General features: G+C 32.5%; 1 protein-coding gene across 2 annotated transcripts in view; it reads right to left on the minus strand.

Annotated features, from left to right (window-relative positions):
* Positions 1–534: 534 nt before the first annotated feature.
* The window catches only part of NRXN3_2 (Neurexin-3-beta), a gene marked incomplete at both ends in the record, with an annotated part of 33,577 nt that continues 14,058 nt past the window's right edge, over positions 535–20,053 (minus strand). Inside the window, 5 exons of one of the 2 annotated variants that reach the window (XM_051210519.1) lie at positions 535–996; positions 9,386–10,190; positions 13,040–13,181; positions 14,127–14,234; positions 19,279–19,447. In XM_051210519.1, coding sequence (XP_051073174.1) covers positions 535–996; positions 9,386–10,190; positions 13,040–13,181; positions 14,127–14,234; positions 19,279–19,447 — 1,686 coding nt within the window. Of the gene's footprint in view, positions 997–8,865; positions 10,191–13,039; positions 13,182–14,126; positions 14,235–17,499; positions 17,596–19,278; positions 19,448–20,053 lie in introns of those variants that run through there. The other variant, XM_051210518.1, reaches the window with a different exon arrangement.

The following is a 20,053-nucleotide window of genomic DNA, read 5'->3' on the forward strand; positions in this document are numbered from 1 at the left end:
ACTAGATGAGATTTGTTTAAGCGGCAATGATCTGGTAGGGTGATCAGAAGATTACTCAAATTTCGTTAAGAATGCTAGAATCATACTGAAAATAATAAATCAGTTCTACTCTTGAACCTCACTTTTATCTCCTTGGTTGACATTACTTTAAGTTTGCTAAACTTCTGTATGTTTGAAAGTCATATTTTTGTTATGCTATTTATACGGAGTCGTATCGATTCGTTTTGTTCCGCTTATTCTACTTTGAATGCTGAGTTTCCTTACAATCCGCATTATCCATGTGCTAGTTACTATGCGTTAAAGTATCGTGTTCTCGTTTCATTCACTGATCAATGCGTAGTAGTTTAATTGATCTTAGTTCCATGAGTATTGCAAGTCTATAATGAACGCCCAATATCAAGCCCATGACATGATCATACCATATGGCACAAGAACAGAAATTTCCTCCCACATATATCTGTTAATAAGAACCATGGAATCAATCATATGGAAGTGAGATAGAAAATGCAATTCAAACAAAGAAACATAATTGGTTTAAATAGTATCGACAAACTCGTTCGAAGTAAAGACCGGTATTAGGCAAGGTTGCTTACTCTCAGCCTTTCTCTTCCTCCCGGTGATCGACTGGATCATGAAGACGTCAACATCTGAAGGGAAGAACGGGATACAGTGGACATCTATGACGCAGTTGGACGATATAGACTTCACAGGTGATCTGGCCCTTCTATCCCAAACGCAACAACAAATGCAGGAGAAAACGACCAGTGTAGCAGCAGCTTCAGCAGCAGTAGGTCTCAATATACACAAACGGAAAAGCAAGATTCTCTGATACAACACAGCATGCACCAATCCAATCACAATTGATGGAGAAGATTTGGAAGATGTAAAAACCTTTACATATTTGGGCAGCATCATTGATGAACATGGTAGATCTGATGCAGATGTGAAGGCGCGGATCGGAAAAGCGAAAGCAACATATTTACAACTGAAGAACATCTAGCAACCAACACCAAGGTTAGGATTTTCAATACAAATGTCAAGACAGTTCTACTGTATGGGGCGGAAACCTGGAGAACTACGAAAGACATCGTCCAGAAAATACAGGTGTTTATTAACAGTTGTCTACGCAGAATACTTCAGATCCGTTTGCCGGACACTATTAGCGACAACCAACTGTGGGAAAGAACAAACCGGATCCCAGCGGAGGAAGAAATTAGGAAGAAGCTCTGTAAGTGGATAGGACACACATTGAGGAAAGCACCCAACTACGTCACAAGACAAGCCCTCACATGGAATCCTGAAGGTCAAAGGAAAAGTCGAAGACCAAAGAACACATTACGCCTGGAAATGTTGATGGACATGAGAAAAATGAACAAGAATTGGATGGAATTAGAAAAGAAGGCCCAGGACAGAGTGGGTTGGAGAATGCTGGTGGGGGGCTTAAGCTCCATTAGGAGTAACAGGCGTAGGTAAAGTAAAGCAAGTAAGTGATATATATATATATATATATATATATATATATATATATATATATATATATATATATGCTCTAATCATGAACTTGGCTTAATTGAGAAGACAATATATGGATAGATTCATCTGTGGACAAGAAGACACTTTTATGAAGGTTAGAATAGAAGCTCTAAAAGGCAACAACCTGCAAAGATATCCGTGTATTATAATGAAAAGTCATCAGTTTGTTAATTTAAGGGTTTGTTCTTATGTATTAATTATTATACGTAACTAAACAGTTTTCAGCAAAAGTATAATACAGGAATCAGTATATCAAAATGAATCAATCCATTTTCAAGATTTTGTTCAAAATTCAAAAGTGAGTGAATCTTATGTCCTATTAGATAAAGTATACGATGAAATACCTTCATATGAAACGTTGAAAGTTTCAAGCATTTTCATTCGACAAGTTAATTTCTCTTGTTTTATTAAAACAATTATTTTGACCCAAAGTAATTCAGAAGGAAATTCGAAATTTCCATAGAATCTTTCAGAATTCTGTTGGGTCATAAACGTACTTTTATATGTTTGTGTATATACTTATCTTATACATGTCTGGCATGTATGCTCTAACTTGTTTGTTTGTACTTTATACATCATTCATCTCATATAAAGACTTAGCCACCCATTATTCATTTAATAAGCTTCCACTTGCACTCCAATTACCATCAATTTCACTTCATTCATCTCCTAAACTGAGTACATGAAATAAACTCATCTAATTCAATTTTTTGGTATACTATTGTTCTAAACGTGTTTAAATTGACAGAATATATGAAAAATTAATTAGGATCGGAATATTTTTTTATCTAGAATCATTATTGTATAATTTATTTGAACCCACAAACAAACACTTAAACCCTTAACCTGACATTAATTTAAATGTTACATATTTCCATCAATTTATTTATTTATATTAAACCATATTCATTATATCACATGCTTCCTTTACAAACGTACTATATTATGCATTTCATTTATTAATGATAAATGTTTATATTTTATTTCAAGCAAGATTATGTAATTTCTGTCAAAATAGTGACTAAGTTTGGGTTTTGTTGTTTCGTTATTTTAGAAAAAATGTCTATTATTTATCACTGACAAACTTATTTAACTTCTGATGTCTAGAACGCATGTATGGATAAAGTGAATCTCTTACGAATACTATAAACGTAATCATTACACATTCTATTGTAGATTTGATATTGTACATGTTAGGGAGATCAAGAAAACTCCACGAAAAAAAACCCAACAAAGGCTTTCGGAAACACTGAGAATCATCTTATCTAATCAGCATTCAGTAGACGTTTTGTGAAAAATATCTGGGAAGTGAAAAGTCACATATCAAGTTTCTGATTAGATGATTATCTATACTGCTACTATGTATAGTAGCATTCCAAAACTTCCCGGAAACTTGAAGTTATCTAAAATACTATTAAAAATTCTAAATTTTTTGTACATAAAACGTCTTTTTGCTCCATATTTCGCGCCTTTTCTCTTGTGTTCAGGTCGCTGTGTATGTTTAGCCATGAGGTTACTCGAAGAGTTTAGAAACCGAATCTAACGTTCAATTAGAAGACTTATCAGGACAGAATTGTTTCTAATAATTTACAAAAACAAATAACTTTGTAAATCATAAGTAGCCATTCCCATTCAAATGAGTTACGCAATACTTTCGAAATTTTCTTAATAAGATAATTATCTGTAAAGTTGTTTCTTTGTAAAACATTTTGTTGATGATACATAAAAGTTTTTTTTTACAGATTCACTTTTCTATGTAAAATGTTCAAAAGTTAGCCAAATGGGAATGTATATAATTGTATCCTAGTGTTTAGTATAAATAATGAATGATGGAGAAAGGATATGTCACTGATTTTCTTGAGAATATATTACAAAAGGCATGAACGTTTAATTACATATTCTTCAGAGACTAGTACGAACAGATATTGATTTTCGTCATAGAATAGCATTAGCCTTTAGATTCATGGCGAGACTCCAATTTATGGACGAGCCAATCAGAAGAGTTTTAGAGATTTCAAGGTTACGGCGCCAACTTCAGTGCTTAATGCTAACGTACGATCGGTTCACAGGGAATTTTGTACAAAACGTGATAATTGATCGGCTATAACAAATAAAACGGCGAGACTAAAATTTGTGGACGAATAAATCAAGTTTAAGATAATAGATCTCGGATTTTAACGCGAAAGCCTTTCATCCATTTGGCTAAATAAATTTCTGGCATTATAACTGATATCAGTTCGTGATGAAAACCCCATATATAATTCCGAACTAAGGCAAATTGTGACAACTATTGCGAACTGGATAATAAAAACACCAGTAACATTGGCTGCAGCCAGGCACTATAATATATACGGATGTTTGGAGAGCGTACAGACTCCTACATAGTCTTGATTATGTGCATCGCATCGTTATCCACAAGTAGCATTTTGTGCACTCAACAGCCTGTTACCCTAAATCTGATTGGTTCGTTCATAGATTATAGCCTTTCCTTAAGTTCGCATGATTTAAGCGTAGATTTTTGATATATATTTAAAGTAGAGAAGTAAATTACCTCAGAGATCTACGTCATTCCATACATTCCAATTTCGGTATTTTCTTGACGAACATAAATAACTGATTAATTTCAAAACAATTTATTTACTCCTTTAAACCAGATAATACAATGTACTGCTTATTTTGAACTGGTGTGCGACTGCATCGGGTAAACAGATGCTGTTACCAATTGGAGGTCACTATAGTTCCCTTTTCATTGTCTTTAAGAAAGCAACAACAACAATTCATTTTCTTTCATCAGGTTTTTATCAGGCGCTTATAAATTGTATTTTTTTAAAAGTCCAATTTATAAAGTGGCATGAGCATGAATTTAGTTGTGAGTTGTTATAATCGCATATAACAAATTTCTTAAAATTCAAAATCCTAAGTGCAATATCTTTTCTTTTGTTCGAAACCAGAAATTTGCCAATAGACAAACCTTTACAAGATAGGGCTTATAATTTCTTCACAATTGCTGTCCCCAGCAGGTTCTACCGATCAGAGTACGATAGAGACCGAAAATCAACTGTTCAATGAGAAAGAAACTGACTGAACAATCTGAAAGAAGAAATTAAATTAAATAATCACAAACGCCTACTACTAAATAAGGAAATACCAATATTTAAAACAATTAGTCTCTTTGATAAATTTTGATAATGATATTAGAAGATTATCAGAACTATGTGATATATTAGCGCAATACATTTCGAACAATCTGGTCACACATATACTTGTTAAGAGCATTTATATATAAAAATAAAAGGTCAACTAGACAGGAAACGCGGTAAGAAGAGATAATGATAATGATAAGAGTAATATTAATAATATTATTGTAATATTATATCAATGCTCTTAACAAGTATATGTGTGACCAGGTTGTTAGAAATGTATTGCGCTAATATATCACATAGTTCTAACAATCTTCGTCTTCTAATATCATTATCGAAATACCAATATGTTACCGACATTTGGAAGAAAAAGATGAAGAAGCATGATACATTTAACCCCAATTTATGTGTACAGAAGAAGTACGTAACCCCCCCCATCACTTCCATGGCCAGTTATAACTTAACTAACGAATTCTTTTAAAATTTTATTATTATCATTATTTATTTTATTCTATTTGTGTTATCATTAACCTTACTTCCACATCCATTATTTGTTTGTAATATTCCTCCTCTTACCATTTGTATTCTTCACTATCTAATCATCTACACACATCTTATTACGTAATGATTTTAATGTTTTGTGATTACTATTCCTAGTCTATTTACCCATGTTTGTTTGACCTTCTATTCCCAACGTTTAACTATTGATAAGAGTTTTGTTATCGTATTTTATTATTCTTACTATTATCAGTTCACCTGTCTTCCTACTACTATCAACTTGTACTTTTACCTATTATGTGTAGAGACTTATTCTATTTCATTGTGATTATTGACTCATATTGCCTTGATTGGTTTACATTTTCGCATAAATATTCATGTATATTAGAGTAAAGCCTGATGACGATCTAATTGAAAACAATTGTTCACTTATATGTGTTGTTCTAATTTTCACAATGGGAATCTTTAATATCAAGTTTAATCTTACTCATTGATTTATGTCCGACAACTTGACTTCAGTTCAACAAGCAAATCTACAAACGTGATTTATATCAGAACTAATCCTAGAAACTTTGATACAAAGTCCAGAAGCTACAGTTCTGCTAACAATCAAACAAAACCTATGGATACATTGTGTTGATAAAATCAATGTTATCCCCAAAGGAAACAAAATTGAAAATGCAGACAAAATTATAAACAACATATTCAACGATATCAAATCCACACGAGAAGTACAGACGACAAAATCCCATTCTTGGATGTGTCAATAAACAAGAAAACACGTGTAAACCGCAGACAAGTATGTACTGAAGACAAACTAAAGTACGACAGCTGAAACTTAAAAGAATTGACGGAAGGGCACCACCAGGAGTAGAGCCTGCTGTTCAATTCGACTGAACACGGGAAAACTCACCCGGCTCGGACACTGTGAAGATTGACAGATTGATAGCTCTTTCTTGATTTAATCGGTGGTGGTGTATAACCATTCTTTGTTGGTGCAGCAATTTTTCCAGGTAATTCCGACAATCTGTTAAATAGTAGACCGGTCTTCTGTGTTCGTTTAGGGCGCGGCTTCCGTTGTTTTTTCATTTGGTAGTGTGGTCGTGACCCGGCGGGTGCGGTGCCAGTTTTTACTTCTTAGAGGGACAAGCGGCACACTTAAGTCTCAGAAAAATGAGCAATAACAGATCTGTAATGCCCTTAGATGTCCGGGGCCACACGTGCACTATAAAGACGGTGCCAGTGAATCTGGAAACCTGACCCGAAAGGTTTGGGCAAACTGTTTGATCACCGTCGTGACTAAAGCATAGCGAATTTTCGGATTCTCATGTGAAGAAAAACCATAGAAATAGATGGATATACAGATAGTACTAATTTACTTCAGATTACTATGCAGAATGCAGTGAATAAGATTAGTTTCGGCCATTGAAAATCGATTATGCATTTTGTTGTATTTTTAAACAAAGTTTTTAAAAAACTTCCAAACACATGTATAAAAGCACTGTAACCGTTAGTAAATAGTCCTTCTTAGCTCAATTAATATGTATTCTAATTAAAAACAGATATAAGATTGCTGTCACTTATGTGTTGTAAGCTTGAATTTATACATCCAGAATCATAATAGAACGGTCACAAAGATGAGGGACATAAACCGGTATAGCTTTTTAATCTGTTACTTCCACACATCAGATATCACACAACGATCCAAATACAATATTCTTTTTCAACTACCTGGTCGCTCGATTCATTATTTTCAGAAAATAAACTGATTAGTTACTTCACAGTTTCATGTAAATTTAGCTTCATAAAACAGATGTACATGAATGTTGCTTTCACAACAGTTTAACAGATTTTCGGTTCGGTGGTAATTGTAACTCTTTTACATTTAAAAGTAATTTTCTAATCCCCGGTGTGTAAAATTGCCTAAAATCATTTATGTAGGAATGATAAGATATAATGGTGTTTTGTTTTCTAGGCTGAATGATTGAATCTTGAAGTTCTCATTAAAAGTTTTGGGCAGTATTAATCATAAATATAAAATATAAGAGTAACCTATTATATCACTGAGGAAAAATGCAGATCAGCAAAAAAAGTTTCTTCGTTTCCACAATATCATTTCCTGAAGTCATACAGTCATATTTATAATGATTTAAAGAATATATATAGTTCTATGGAATTTTAGAAAAATATTACATCTTAAAGCGTTCTGAGATTTCAAGTACCAAAAGATAGTTGCGTAATGATCTAGAAATTAATGAAAAATAGGAATATGAAAATAATTTACTGGTTAGAAATAGGGGGGACAATTGTTGATAACAATTGCGTGATAATTATATGTTATAAGAAGGTGATAATAACTCATTGAAATGTAAACGATAAAAAACAGAATGTAAGGGGTGTTAAGGAAATGGTTATGAGACTGCATACAAAGTTGAGGCTTAAACTGCTAAAATGTTTAAAATTCTTCAGTAAACAATATTTTTATCGTGTTGGCTTTGAGACAAATTGTTTTAGTGTACAGATTATATTGAAGAAAGATCCTGGTGGGATAACATGGTCAGAAATAATGAAACGTTCCTGTTTTTAGCTGTTGATTGTTATGCATTCTCCTTTTAAATTTCACTTTGGGTAACGTTCCAAGATGTGTTTAGACAGTATTCGCTTTGTGTGGTCAATATAATATCCTTCACAAGAGCAAGCTAGCATATAAATGCATATTGATCTGGCCCAAAATGAAAGTACATCCATACACATCCATGAATGATAGATCAAATGAAGAAGTTGATAAAAAATTTACCAGTATAAAATATTTTCCTCAGAGATTATGTTACTCGCTGTGTCAGAATTTCTACAATAGTAGTATCGCCATCAAAGAGTTTTCGTTTGAACCAGAAATGTTCTTTCACATTTTGTCTTTGTTTTCAAGTTAGTTTAAATGAACCTAAATGAATCATCATTTTTTATCAATGTTTATCTGATCTGGGATAGTACATTGTTTATCTAACTGTCAAAGATAAAAAGTGTATTGGATTCCTTTCTCTGATAAGTCGAGACCTGCTTTGTAAATTCATGTATTGATTATTTCATGTTAATTTTCTGTTTATGAATCTTCAGAGTGAATCATCTAACTATTTTAATAGGGCATCAAGGAAGTGAAACTTCGAGTTCACCTATATTTGTAATTCATACTGAATTGTACGATGATAATTGTTGAATTTATCCAATGTGATAGGGGGGTCGATATTTTCGCCCCAGATAATAAACGTATTATCTATTCATTTTTTGTATGCATTCACGCTCTTGATGATTGATTGAAGTATCGTATACTCCAGATTGACCATGAAACAATCAGCCATAAAAGAGATCAGCGGTGAAGCCATAGCTTCATCACAAGTTTATCTATAAAACTAATTAATAAATATAAACAGGACATAGAATTCTATTATCGAAGAAGTAATCTCAATTATAAATGATTGTGTTTATACAGTATTGACTAATGAAACAAATGAATGTCATTTAAGAACTATTACAGAATACTCTATACAAAGAGAAAATCTACAACAGTACTATGACATAAGACTTTGAAAATGAATAATGACATCATCCTTTAGTAAAAGCTTAATCAATTATCTGTTGGATTCATAATCCTTTGAACTAGATCATTAAAAAGAAATATGAATCTTCTTCAGTTCATCTTGAAAGAACATTAAACGTATTTGAAGAAACTTCAAAATCTCAATTCTACTTTGATTATGTAATAAAATGTAATTTGTAATTTTTCTACGTTTACTTTTTATCATTCATATCAAATTATTAGCCTATTTTATTCACGTGATGATATCATATATCATATTATACTGCTGAATAGGTAAATATACGTATTTGATTAGATTTAGTCTATCTACTATGCATGTATCTATGACTGAATGCAGAGCAATTAATAATTTCGTTTTTGTTTATGCTGTAGAAACGTACATTTGATCATGAAATAATAACAATCATAATATGGTATCACTTGTTCTCATGTGTAAAGATTGAATGATTAATATACATAGCTGAAGATAAATGGGAATGTTTTGGTGCGATTCTAGTATAGTTCATGTATTTCATTATATTGAATGCTTCATTCACCATTGATAAAATGCACTAGGTATGTTTAAAAATGAATTAATCATATAATCATAAGTTAGATCTAGTGTTTAACTGAGACTGACCTTAATAGGAGATAATGTAGATTTTACTGAATCATCTATTGGAGCATTATTTACATTGATATGACATACATGTGATATAGGATTGTTATGTATCATACATTCATTTTCAGTTATCAATGAATTCATTGGAAGTTTAATGGATTCATTAACAAAAATTAAAGAAGTTGGTTTAACATTGGATACAGATGGATATCTTGAACTGTCTAATAATTTAAGGGTATTATTTGAAGTTGAAACAGATTGATCTGTATACACTTCTAAATAATTGGGGACTATATTAAAATGAATGTCATTTAATTTTAATAAACAATCAGTTGGACTAGGATTATTATCTACAGATTTATGTGAAAAATATTGTCTGTCAAGTGTAGTTTCTCTTGGATGTAAAAAGCGAGTATTTGCATATTTAGTATAGTGACATTTATATGCTAGGAATGTGAGGAAGATAAATAAAACAAGGCCAGTACAACCTAAACCAGTTAATAACCATATATTAATATGGTTATTAACATCCTTTAAATTCCATTTATTACGATTCATTTGATATTGGTTAATATTATCTGTATGTTTATTATTGTTATTATTTGATGAATCATTCGAAATAATATTGGTGTAATTTTTAAAATTCGACAATGGAAATCTCAAAATGGAATTGGTAATTTCTGAAGATTGTGATGATCTTTTTAGAACATCTTTAATTACGTCTTTGTTGTAGTCATCTTGATTGATATATGTTGTTGCACTGTCAGCGGGAATGTTTGATGTACTTTGAATATCAACATTTTTCGACTCAAATGATATTAACCTACAAATAGTAGAACAGATAATAACAGGTAAAAACAAACATGAAATCAAGGGAATAGATCATTGAATGATTTCCAAATGATTCTTTCACCTGTTATTACGGGGTGAGTACTGAAGATTTTGGAAATTTCGGAGCTATTTCACCGATTGTCATTGTTTGAGTTTTTATTGTACAATTATCGCATAACTGAACTATTATGGTTCTATATTTCCCCTTCTTATAAGTTACTATTCATCCTGCCAACAACTGCAATACAGTTCAGTGTCCTTCAGTTATTATTAATTATTTATTCATAAATTGACCTGTTCACTACCGCTTTTTGCTAGTTAATGTGTAAACTATGACTTTTTTCATGGTTTGATGTTACTCATTATGTCTGTATGTAAATGCATGTGTGCATGATGTACAATTATCGAAGCTTTCCGGTGGGGTTCTTTTATTTAAAGAAAAGAAGGAGCTGTTTATATCAGCGGATCAACAACAGTCGAGGTTATTCGTCATTGTTCAAGGTTCATTTTTCTAGCCTAAAAGTGTCATTGGTTAAGTTTAGTAACTGGTCTATAGACGGACAAGTGTACTCGAATTTGAGAAGAACAGATCGGGATTTTGACTAGAGAGATTTTTCCTTGAGATACTGGCCAAGGAAGTGAAGACTAGCAAACGTTATAACATCACCTGTGAAACATCTTTTTGAGACATTCCATTGGTAGAATGATTTATAAAATTAAATGTTTACTAATTTTAAACTACTCAAATCATATGATTACATTTAGTAGTCATCATTTTCTTTTTACCATCACCCACTATTTATTGAAGGCACGATTTAGACTGAACATAATAAACTATGTAAATGTAATCTAAGTTATCAGATAATGTCATGATATGAAGCATTGATGTACGAAATGCTGCTATAAATTAGGAAAATTATTTATTACAGAATTCCACTTTTCAGACAAGACCTTTAAAGCGGATTTATGTAATTCGTTTGAAAATATCCATAAACAGTCCAATTCTATGTTACTGGAATTCTCAGAAGTCATAACAATTTGAGGCCATAAACCTGACTTTTGTGTTCAAAAAGTCATTTAGTAATTCTCAACTGACCTGATAACTTTGTGATTCATTGTTACTCCAATTACATGTAACCACAGTCTGCTCAACTGAACTCATATGACCTCTTTTCTTTTCTAAACTTCCTGAAACATTTTGTAAAATATAAGTTGCGTAATAAACTGTTCTCAATATTTCAGAACTATCAACTCGAGTAACAGTAGGACATTAATTCTTAACTTCTTTCACATTACACTTCACTTATTTTAGTGGTGATGAATAGTCCACTTTCAAATATTTTGTTGTAAATAATTCAATATATTAGCTTGTATGGTGTAATTGGAGAAAAAGCAACAAAATTAAATGAATTCACTATACAATTGGTTCCCTTTATGAATTTAAATAAAGCCAGAATAAACATAGATGCAGAATTCATTATACTTCGTGGTTTCTCATCAGCTGTTCATAACGAAATATGTATTTAAAGTTAACATTGAGGTAAGATATAGTGTGAAACAATTGACATAGATGAATGTGCAGGAACAGGTCGTAGATCATTTGGTGTTAGAATCAAGAAACATGAGTGGTGGCTGGTGTAATAATTGAGTGAAGTTCAAAGGAAGATAAGGTGAACTGTGTTATAATTTTAGACGTTATGAAGGGTTTACACATGATTCTTGGAATTAAAAGTTGATAAGATGGTTTGTGTACTAATTGAACAAGATTTTAAGAGTTTACATAAGCTGAGAGAATTGAGTGGAAATGTATGGGTAAAGAAGTGGTTTCAATGTACACAAAATAATAATTCACTAAGGAAAGATCACATAACAAAATGAACACTAACAAAATAAGGATAATGACCAAAAATGATTTGTCGGGGTAATAATAGGTTTATTGTTGTCTCTTTTTGGATACACAAATCAGGCTTGAGTTTCCTTATCGTAATTGCTTCAGCAAACCAAAGAGACGCTGTATTTCTTTGTCTACTAATAATTTTGAAGGCTTGAAGAATGTCAATAGTGTGCTCGGTGTTAGATAAATGCTGAGCTATTGCATTGTAAGGAGCCGTTGTGCTTCTCAGTCTCAAGTTCTTTGGAACATGTTCAATGTTAAAATTCATTTCATATATGGTTGTGAGCAATTGATGAGAAATCATGAAATATAATGAATTCATATAATTCTGCATCCATGTTTATTCTGGCTTTATTCGAATTCATAATATTCCGCAAATGTTGTCGTTTTTAGTTTGTTTAAAATGGTCTTATTACTGGTAATATTTATTAGCGACAAGTGAAACATGATCACTTAGAATAGAAGGTTAAAACAGATAAAATGATAAAGTATTTGAAAGTAGCCCAATATTAAAAAAGTAATTTAATAGTTGAATTCATGAGTCTATTAAAGCTAGACTGCCACGGAAAACCTAGGGCACTGGACGGCCGTTTCGTCCTAGTATGGAACACTTCAGCAGTACGCACCCACGACACTACTCGCGGGATTCGAACCCTGAAGTCTAGACATGACCTCAGCATTAAAGATTTTAACCTTTAGTCCAACTTTGTCCTTATTAAATAGAAACATTAAATGTTTTAATTTACAAACTACATGATATAATGTGTTTCTCAAAATATAGTTTATTCTTGTTGTTCTTTATAATCTTTTCTAGTACCCGTTCAGCCTCATTTGAGTGGTAACTAAAAAACTGTTTCGATAATTTCGTATATAATCCTGGAAAATAAAAATAAAATATCCAATATATAGGCAATTACATAATAAATTTGGCTTAAATTCTAACTTACTCATCAACTGAACGTGATGTGGGTAAAAGTGGTTGAAATGTAGGCACATATTCAACTTTTCCAAATCTCGCCACTTGAATAAATGGTAGATATGATAGACCTGCAGCTAGGTCATTCAATAATAAACCATTGTAGTACACACCTAAAGGTGAATAACAAACAGGGACTATGAGATTAAACATGAAAATGTAAACCGTAAGTGTACATTATGTAAAATGACTCATACAAGCATAGAAATAGCGACAATTCAAGGTGAGAGATTATTCTATTACTCGTTAAAGACTATCAGATACGATATCAAGTGGTCTACCGGAATGAACAGACCACTCAACTATCTTCAATGTTCTAAGTTTAACTTCATTATTGATATAATTACATTGCTAGAAACTTGCTAACAGAAAAACCATGAATACAAGTCTTTATATTATACAGCTTTAATAGCTGTCCTTAGAATCATACACTTAAAACCAACTGGTATGTTAGAAGAACTGGCATATCAAAATTGAACAAATTCAGCATGTTTCTTACTGTAAAATGACTACAGTAATTAAACATATCCTTACAAGCATTGGAATTCATTTTTATTTATGTCAGTCCCTACCATAATCCGCCGATAAGTTGAGTAATTTCCTTGCAACTGCTCATAATGTTTCTTTATATAGCCGTTTAACATCGTGAGATTACAGTTCTCCAAGACGTTTGAACTATCAAAATATACTCCATTTTACCGATCTAAGCAAATTTGACGTGAAAACTATTCAGAGATCGATTACCTAGGATTCTACAATAGATTGCACGAAAATGACTACACTAAAGTTTGAGTGTGAATCATTAAGGAATGTCATTTTTTAAAATTTAGTATATGGATCTTACCGGATCACACTACGTAGAACTATATCAATCATATTTTATCACCAAAAAATTCAGAAGATCAATAGAAGGCGTGAGAACTAACGATGGAGCTGACATAGCTTCAGATCAAGCCAAAAAAGCACAACAGTATGAAGGGTTGATACAGCCTTTATTCGAAATACTGAAAAACCCGACGAATTCAAGATAACCCTCAACAACAGATTCCAAGACTTACAAAATCTACTCAACGAAGAGGAAACCACCATTGAGAATAACCGGAAACGGGTTGAAGAAGCACCAGTTTCAACGTGCCAAACAAGAACAGAGGAAGTGAAAGCAGTAGCTAAATATACAAGCAAGTAAAGAGGGCATCAGAGCCGACAAGCACAAATACGTTAAAGGCCTAACAGTGATAGTGGAAAAAGCTGCAAAAGGAGGAAATATGAAACAATTATATGACACAACGAAGAAACTAACAGGGAAATATAGTAAACCAGAGAGACCAGTCGAGGACAAAGAAGGCAAGCCAATCACTGAAATTCAAGAACAGAGGAACAGGTTGGTAGAACACCATGAAGAATTGCAGAGGTGCTCTACGTTATATTCACGAAGATTTGGGAGGAAGAACAAGAAGGACGCTTCATCAAGTAACCAAAGAAAGATCTCAGTAGGCGTGAGAACTAGAAAGACATCAAAACATCGGTACCAGGCAGAATTTTCAGTAGTATTTTTTCTACTGAATGGAAGATTCAGTAGACTCCCAACCTCGAGATCAACAGGCTGGATTCCATAAGGATCGATTGTGTATCGCTCAAATCGTGATATCCCGGATAATTTGTAAACAACCAATTAAATGTAACTCATCATCGTGCACCAGCTTCATTTATTGTGAGAAGGTATTCGACAGCGTGGATAGGAGAAACTTATGAAACCTTCTTCCTCACTACGATGTACCCCGGAAGATTATGACTATCATACGGAATTCTGACGACAGACTTCACTTTGAAGTTGTACATGGAGACAGCTCACAGATGCATTCCAAAGGAAGACCATTGTTAAGCAAGACTGCTTACTCCCATTTGTTTGCTTCTTTCACTTAATCATGTACACAATTCTTGTCATTCGGTTCCAGCAGCTCTTTTTCTGGAATAAAAAGCTGTGGGATTTTTAATTTCATTGCAAACGTCTTTACCTCTTGCATGATTTCAAGCATGAACAATTTTGTTAAGTTGCACATAGTAATGTAGATTACTGAAAACAAAGTAGATCGGACACAACTGTTTTGTTCAATCTTCAAAACTATTTATCTTCAAAAGATGAAAATGTTTATACAGTTTCATACTCATTGACTACTTAATCAGTGTTTACCTTAGATAGCTTAAGCTTAAAGTCTAGTTAGTTTAAACATTGCAATTGTTTCAACAGTCAAGAATATGTTGATCATTAAATTCATTGAGAATCAACCACTTCAGCATTCTTTAAATTATTGGATGATGATATAAACACCAAGTGTATATGATTATTTTATCTTTCAGTTTATCGTAAAACTTATCTATAGCGGCGAAAAGCCATAATAAAAAAACTGTCGAATATGTCTAACGTTTGAGGTTGATTTATCCAAAATGAAATCATTCAAAGATGGATTATTATTCATCAAACTACTTACTTAAATTAAGGTAAAAATTATGATATATCAAACTTAGACCGTCACTGAGAAATAAATCGCAAAATGAGTATTCGTAAAAAAGATCATCTTTTTACATTGTGATAAAACAACACAAATGTGTATTCGAGGATCTCTGGTGAATTTTATATCATCAGTTTGAACGTCAAGGCAGTTCTGCTGCGCGGAGCTGAAACTTAGAGAACTACTGCAACCACCATCATGAAGGTAAAAGTATTTATAAATGCTTGTCTACACAAGATACTCAACATCCATTAGCCGGATACCATCAGCAACAGCCCACTCTGGGAGAGAACAAACCAGCTTCCAGCTGAAGAAGAAATTAGGAAACACGATGGGAATGGATAGGACAAACATTACGCAAATCATCAAACTGCATCTCGAGGCAAGCCCCGACTTGGAATCCGGAAGGGAAGCGGAAAAGAGGAAGGCCAAAGAACACATTACGTCGGGAAATAGAAGCAGATATGAAAAGAATGAATAACAACTGGAAAGAGCTGAAAAGGATTGCTTGGGACAGGGTTGGATGGAGAATGCTGGTGAGCGGCCTATGCTCATTCACGAGGAGCAATAGGCGTAAGTAAGTAAAGTAAGTTTGATGTTTAATTTAATGCTACTTTCTTTAATATCCAGACATCATTAGAAGTGATTACTGTATTGTTAATTCAATGTATTCAACTCTATTGATTTACCAAACATAGAATGATAAATATTTTATGAATATTTTGGATATCATTTTATTAAATGTTTGTTTGTTAATAAACAAATATTTATTTAACAGTCTAGGTTTATTCATTACATCAAACCATTTCAATTTTATTTCGTTGAACAAGAAGTAGAAAGAAATCTACTTTCCAGGTAATAACAATTAACAACCACATTTAGTATAGCAGTAATCAGTAAATTATGACAAGTTATAATAAAATTGATTCAAAAAAACTAATCGTTCAGAAGTTTCCATGAAAGTCATATTAATTTGAATTCACTTCGAATTGGTTGTTTGAGTGTTCCCATTGATGTTTAGGACTGTAATTGATCAGTCTATTATTCGCATATATACATCTTGTACGGATTGTCTCGATATTATCTCATATCAAATACGTAATAGGTAGAAATGGATGGTATCTAACAGTGGAATCCAAGACGTGTGTTTCAACCTATTCGAGACTCGTCAACTGAATGTACATGCACCTTAGAGTTGATGTTCACTTTGGAACTCGAACGGAGTACAGTTCGTTTCAATGGTCATCTCGTTATCCACCTAGCAACTGAGTCCAGATAGCTGTTAGTCTATGGATTGTGGTGAAGTTTGAATTCATTTTGTATTGGTTGTTGGAATGTTGCCATTAATATTTAGGATTGCATTTGATTAGTCTTTTATTGACATACGTATATCCTATGCGGATCGCCTCGATACTATCTCAAATTACAAGTATTTGAATGATAACATTTTAATTTCTTCTTGTTTAACCATTATTCATTGTGGAAAATTGACTAGATTAAACAATTTCTAAACGTATACTCTTAGTGTAATAAGGGAGTCGAAGCCTACAATGATTGCTGTGTCTTGTCGAATTTATGATACGATACCAAAAGATTAGGGTTAACATTAATGTCTTAAGAAATTAGTGCTCAGCAAGCTAACTTCGTTCAAGTACACATGATATTTCACCAGGTTTGTTCTATGTTGGCATTTCATTTCATTGCATTCATCCATCAAATTACACTTTATTGATTGAAATAAACAATCTAAATTTCATCTCAACATTCATTAAAAGCCTCCTAAATAAAAAGAACTACGGAAATAGGAAAAACAGATTTCGAAAGTGTTGATGATTGGAATCCATCACTATTTATTTAAAAATATATAATATAATGACTAACACTCATTTTCATGAATTCTCACATATAACGTATTACTTACCAGTCATATATCCGTGAAATATATCAGTTTTATTCAGTGTTGGTGCGTGACCAATCCAAATTACCTCTTGATTATTGAAACTTTTGCCATACGTCCCTACAAAGTCGATTGATTTAAAAAAGAACACATAATGGATGTATGACCACATAAACATCAGAAACAAATAAAAGGAGTATTCTTTGTTGAGTTAAAACTTCAATCATTTATGAAACTCAACAATCTCCACAATCATATACAGATAATTATCATGTGCACATTGGTGACTAGCTTCAATATAGATTTCCTGGAATTCTAGTGAGAATCCATGGCCAGTGAAGTTCAAACGTGTCGTATGTGAGGCAGTTAATCACTAATGACAATGGAGGACAGGCTAAAGGTTAAGCGTTCGAGACGTAAATATATTAGCTAAAATTCTACAATATATTAACGAAATATATCAGCTATAAACTCCAATTTAAAAGCAACCGTTAATCGTCTGCAGGTTACCCACAGGAAGAACGAACTTCGCTTATAAACATATCTTCAAGAGATAATAATGGTTTATCTACTAGGCGATAGTGGTCATGATGGTTATGCAAAACTACGTAAGCATAAATACGAATAACATTTGGGCACAGAATCTATATAGAAGTTCATTTGTTTGGTTCTTATTAACCATTTGTGAGTGAAGTGTATGGGTGAATAACTTACAGTTTTGAAATACTATGAATTATGTTTAGCGTAAGTGAATTATTTTTGCAAAACAAATACTCAGAGTTTCTTTTCAACAAAATATATTGCTATCAGTGACAGGGTGAACAATTAACCGATACTGATATTGATATTAGTCAATACTTTGAAATTCTTTGAAGCGTTCTAATTTCATGATAAACAGTTCAAGCACTTTGATAACAAATTTAGTTGCCTAAAAGTGTCAAATTCGTATGTCGGGATTTCAAATATCTCTCTCAATAAAGTTTTTAAAATCACAGAAACAGGCTGAAAATGTTTTACCTAGTCAGTATTGAGTAGAAACTTTTCAAAAATACTTAGAAAAATAAAGAATTGTGTCTCTTTTTGATTGGAAAATTGCTTATGTTATTACTATACTTTGAGTGGTTCCACAAGTCTCTGGAAGAACAAAGTCGCTTGCAACCCTGTACATGCACTCAGTTTCCTGCAAATAATTAACCTTAGGTTAAAGACATTACTCATATTTCATGCTTTTACTTTATTCTTTGATTTGAAGTATTGAAGTAGTCTGTGGGATGTAAGAAGCGGCCAATTAGTCAGTAACAATCCCACAAACAGTAGATTTATCAAAGTAAGAGATGAAGACAATTGGAACTTAGAACATGTGATTGACTAAACTTAAGCTAAATCTTATACTGATTTCAAGATTTCTCACATAATTCATTTAAATCTGTCAAGATCCTCAACCGAAATTAACTGACGCCACAGTTACTTGTTAATTAAGACCTGGAGTATGTGTGCAGAAAATCTATGTCATACCTTGACCTTGATATTTTACTATTATTATTACTAACACTATGTTTAAGAGGCTTTTGTGGGGATTAATTTTATTTCTGGAAGTTTACTGTGACAGTGTTCTATTTGACAAGTTAACTGGCATATATATATGTATATATATATAATAAACTCTGAAACGCATACACTACTGACCTAATTAATGTTACTGAATGAATTGGGTTATTTTCTATAATATTTATTTTCTATTTAAAAACTAAAAGAACGCGATCATAATCTAATTTATCTCAAATGAATTCACTTTTTGCTTACTGTTCACTTCATACATTTGTCTTGTATTGTCCACTTCTAGAATAACACGATGATCCAATCGATAACCACGTATTCTGTGGTAAAATCCATCATTCACTGGTAAGTTAGGACCAATAATATGAATGATACCTCCGCCCATATCATAATTAAGTTTTAATCTATCTGATTCCTAAAACACAATTAAAATATTATCCAGTGAAGTATAATTTCGTTCAGAATACCTTTTTTTTATAAAAAAAAATGAAACATGTTTAGTTGAATGATTCATGGGAATTAGTTCTATTCAATATTGTCTAATGAACAAATGAAAACCATAGAATATGGAATATTTCTGTTAACTTTGCAGTGGTAAAACCATGCAACTCTACAGTTTGAATCTGTCGATTCTCGTGTTATAAACCAGTAATGGCAATAATCGAAACGATAATATATATTAAATTCATTAGGTATCGTTTGTTTGAGTGTTCCCATTGATGTTCAGGACTGTAATTGATCAGTCTATTATTCGCATATATACATCCTGTACGGATTGTCTCGATATTATCTCATATCAAATACGTAATAGGTAGAAATGGATGGTATCTAACAGTGGAATCCAAGACGTGTGTTTCAACCTATTCGAGACTCGTCAACTGAATGTACATGCACCTTAGAGTTGATGTTCACTTTGGAACTCGAACGGAGTACAGTTCGTTTCAATGGTCATCTCGTTATCCACCTAGCAACTGAGTCCAGATAGCTGTTAGTCTATGGATTGTGGTGAAGTTTGAATTCA

Source organism: Schistosoma haematobium, chromosome 1 (genome assembly GCF_000699445.3).
Source record: "Schistosoma haematobium chromosome 1, whole genome shotgun sequence".
Classification (NCBI taxonomy): Eukaryota; Metazoa; Platyhelminthes; class Trematoda; order Strigeidida; family Schistosomatidae; genus Schistosoma; species Schistosoma haematobium.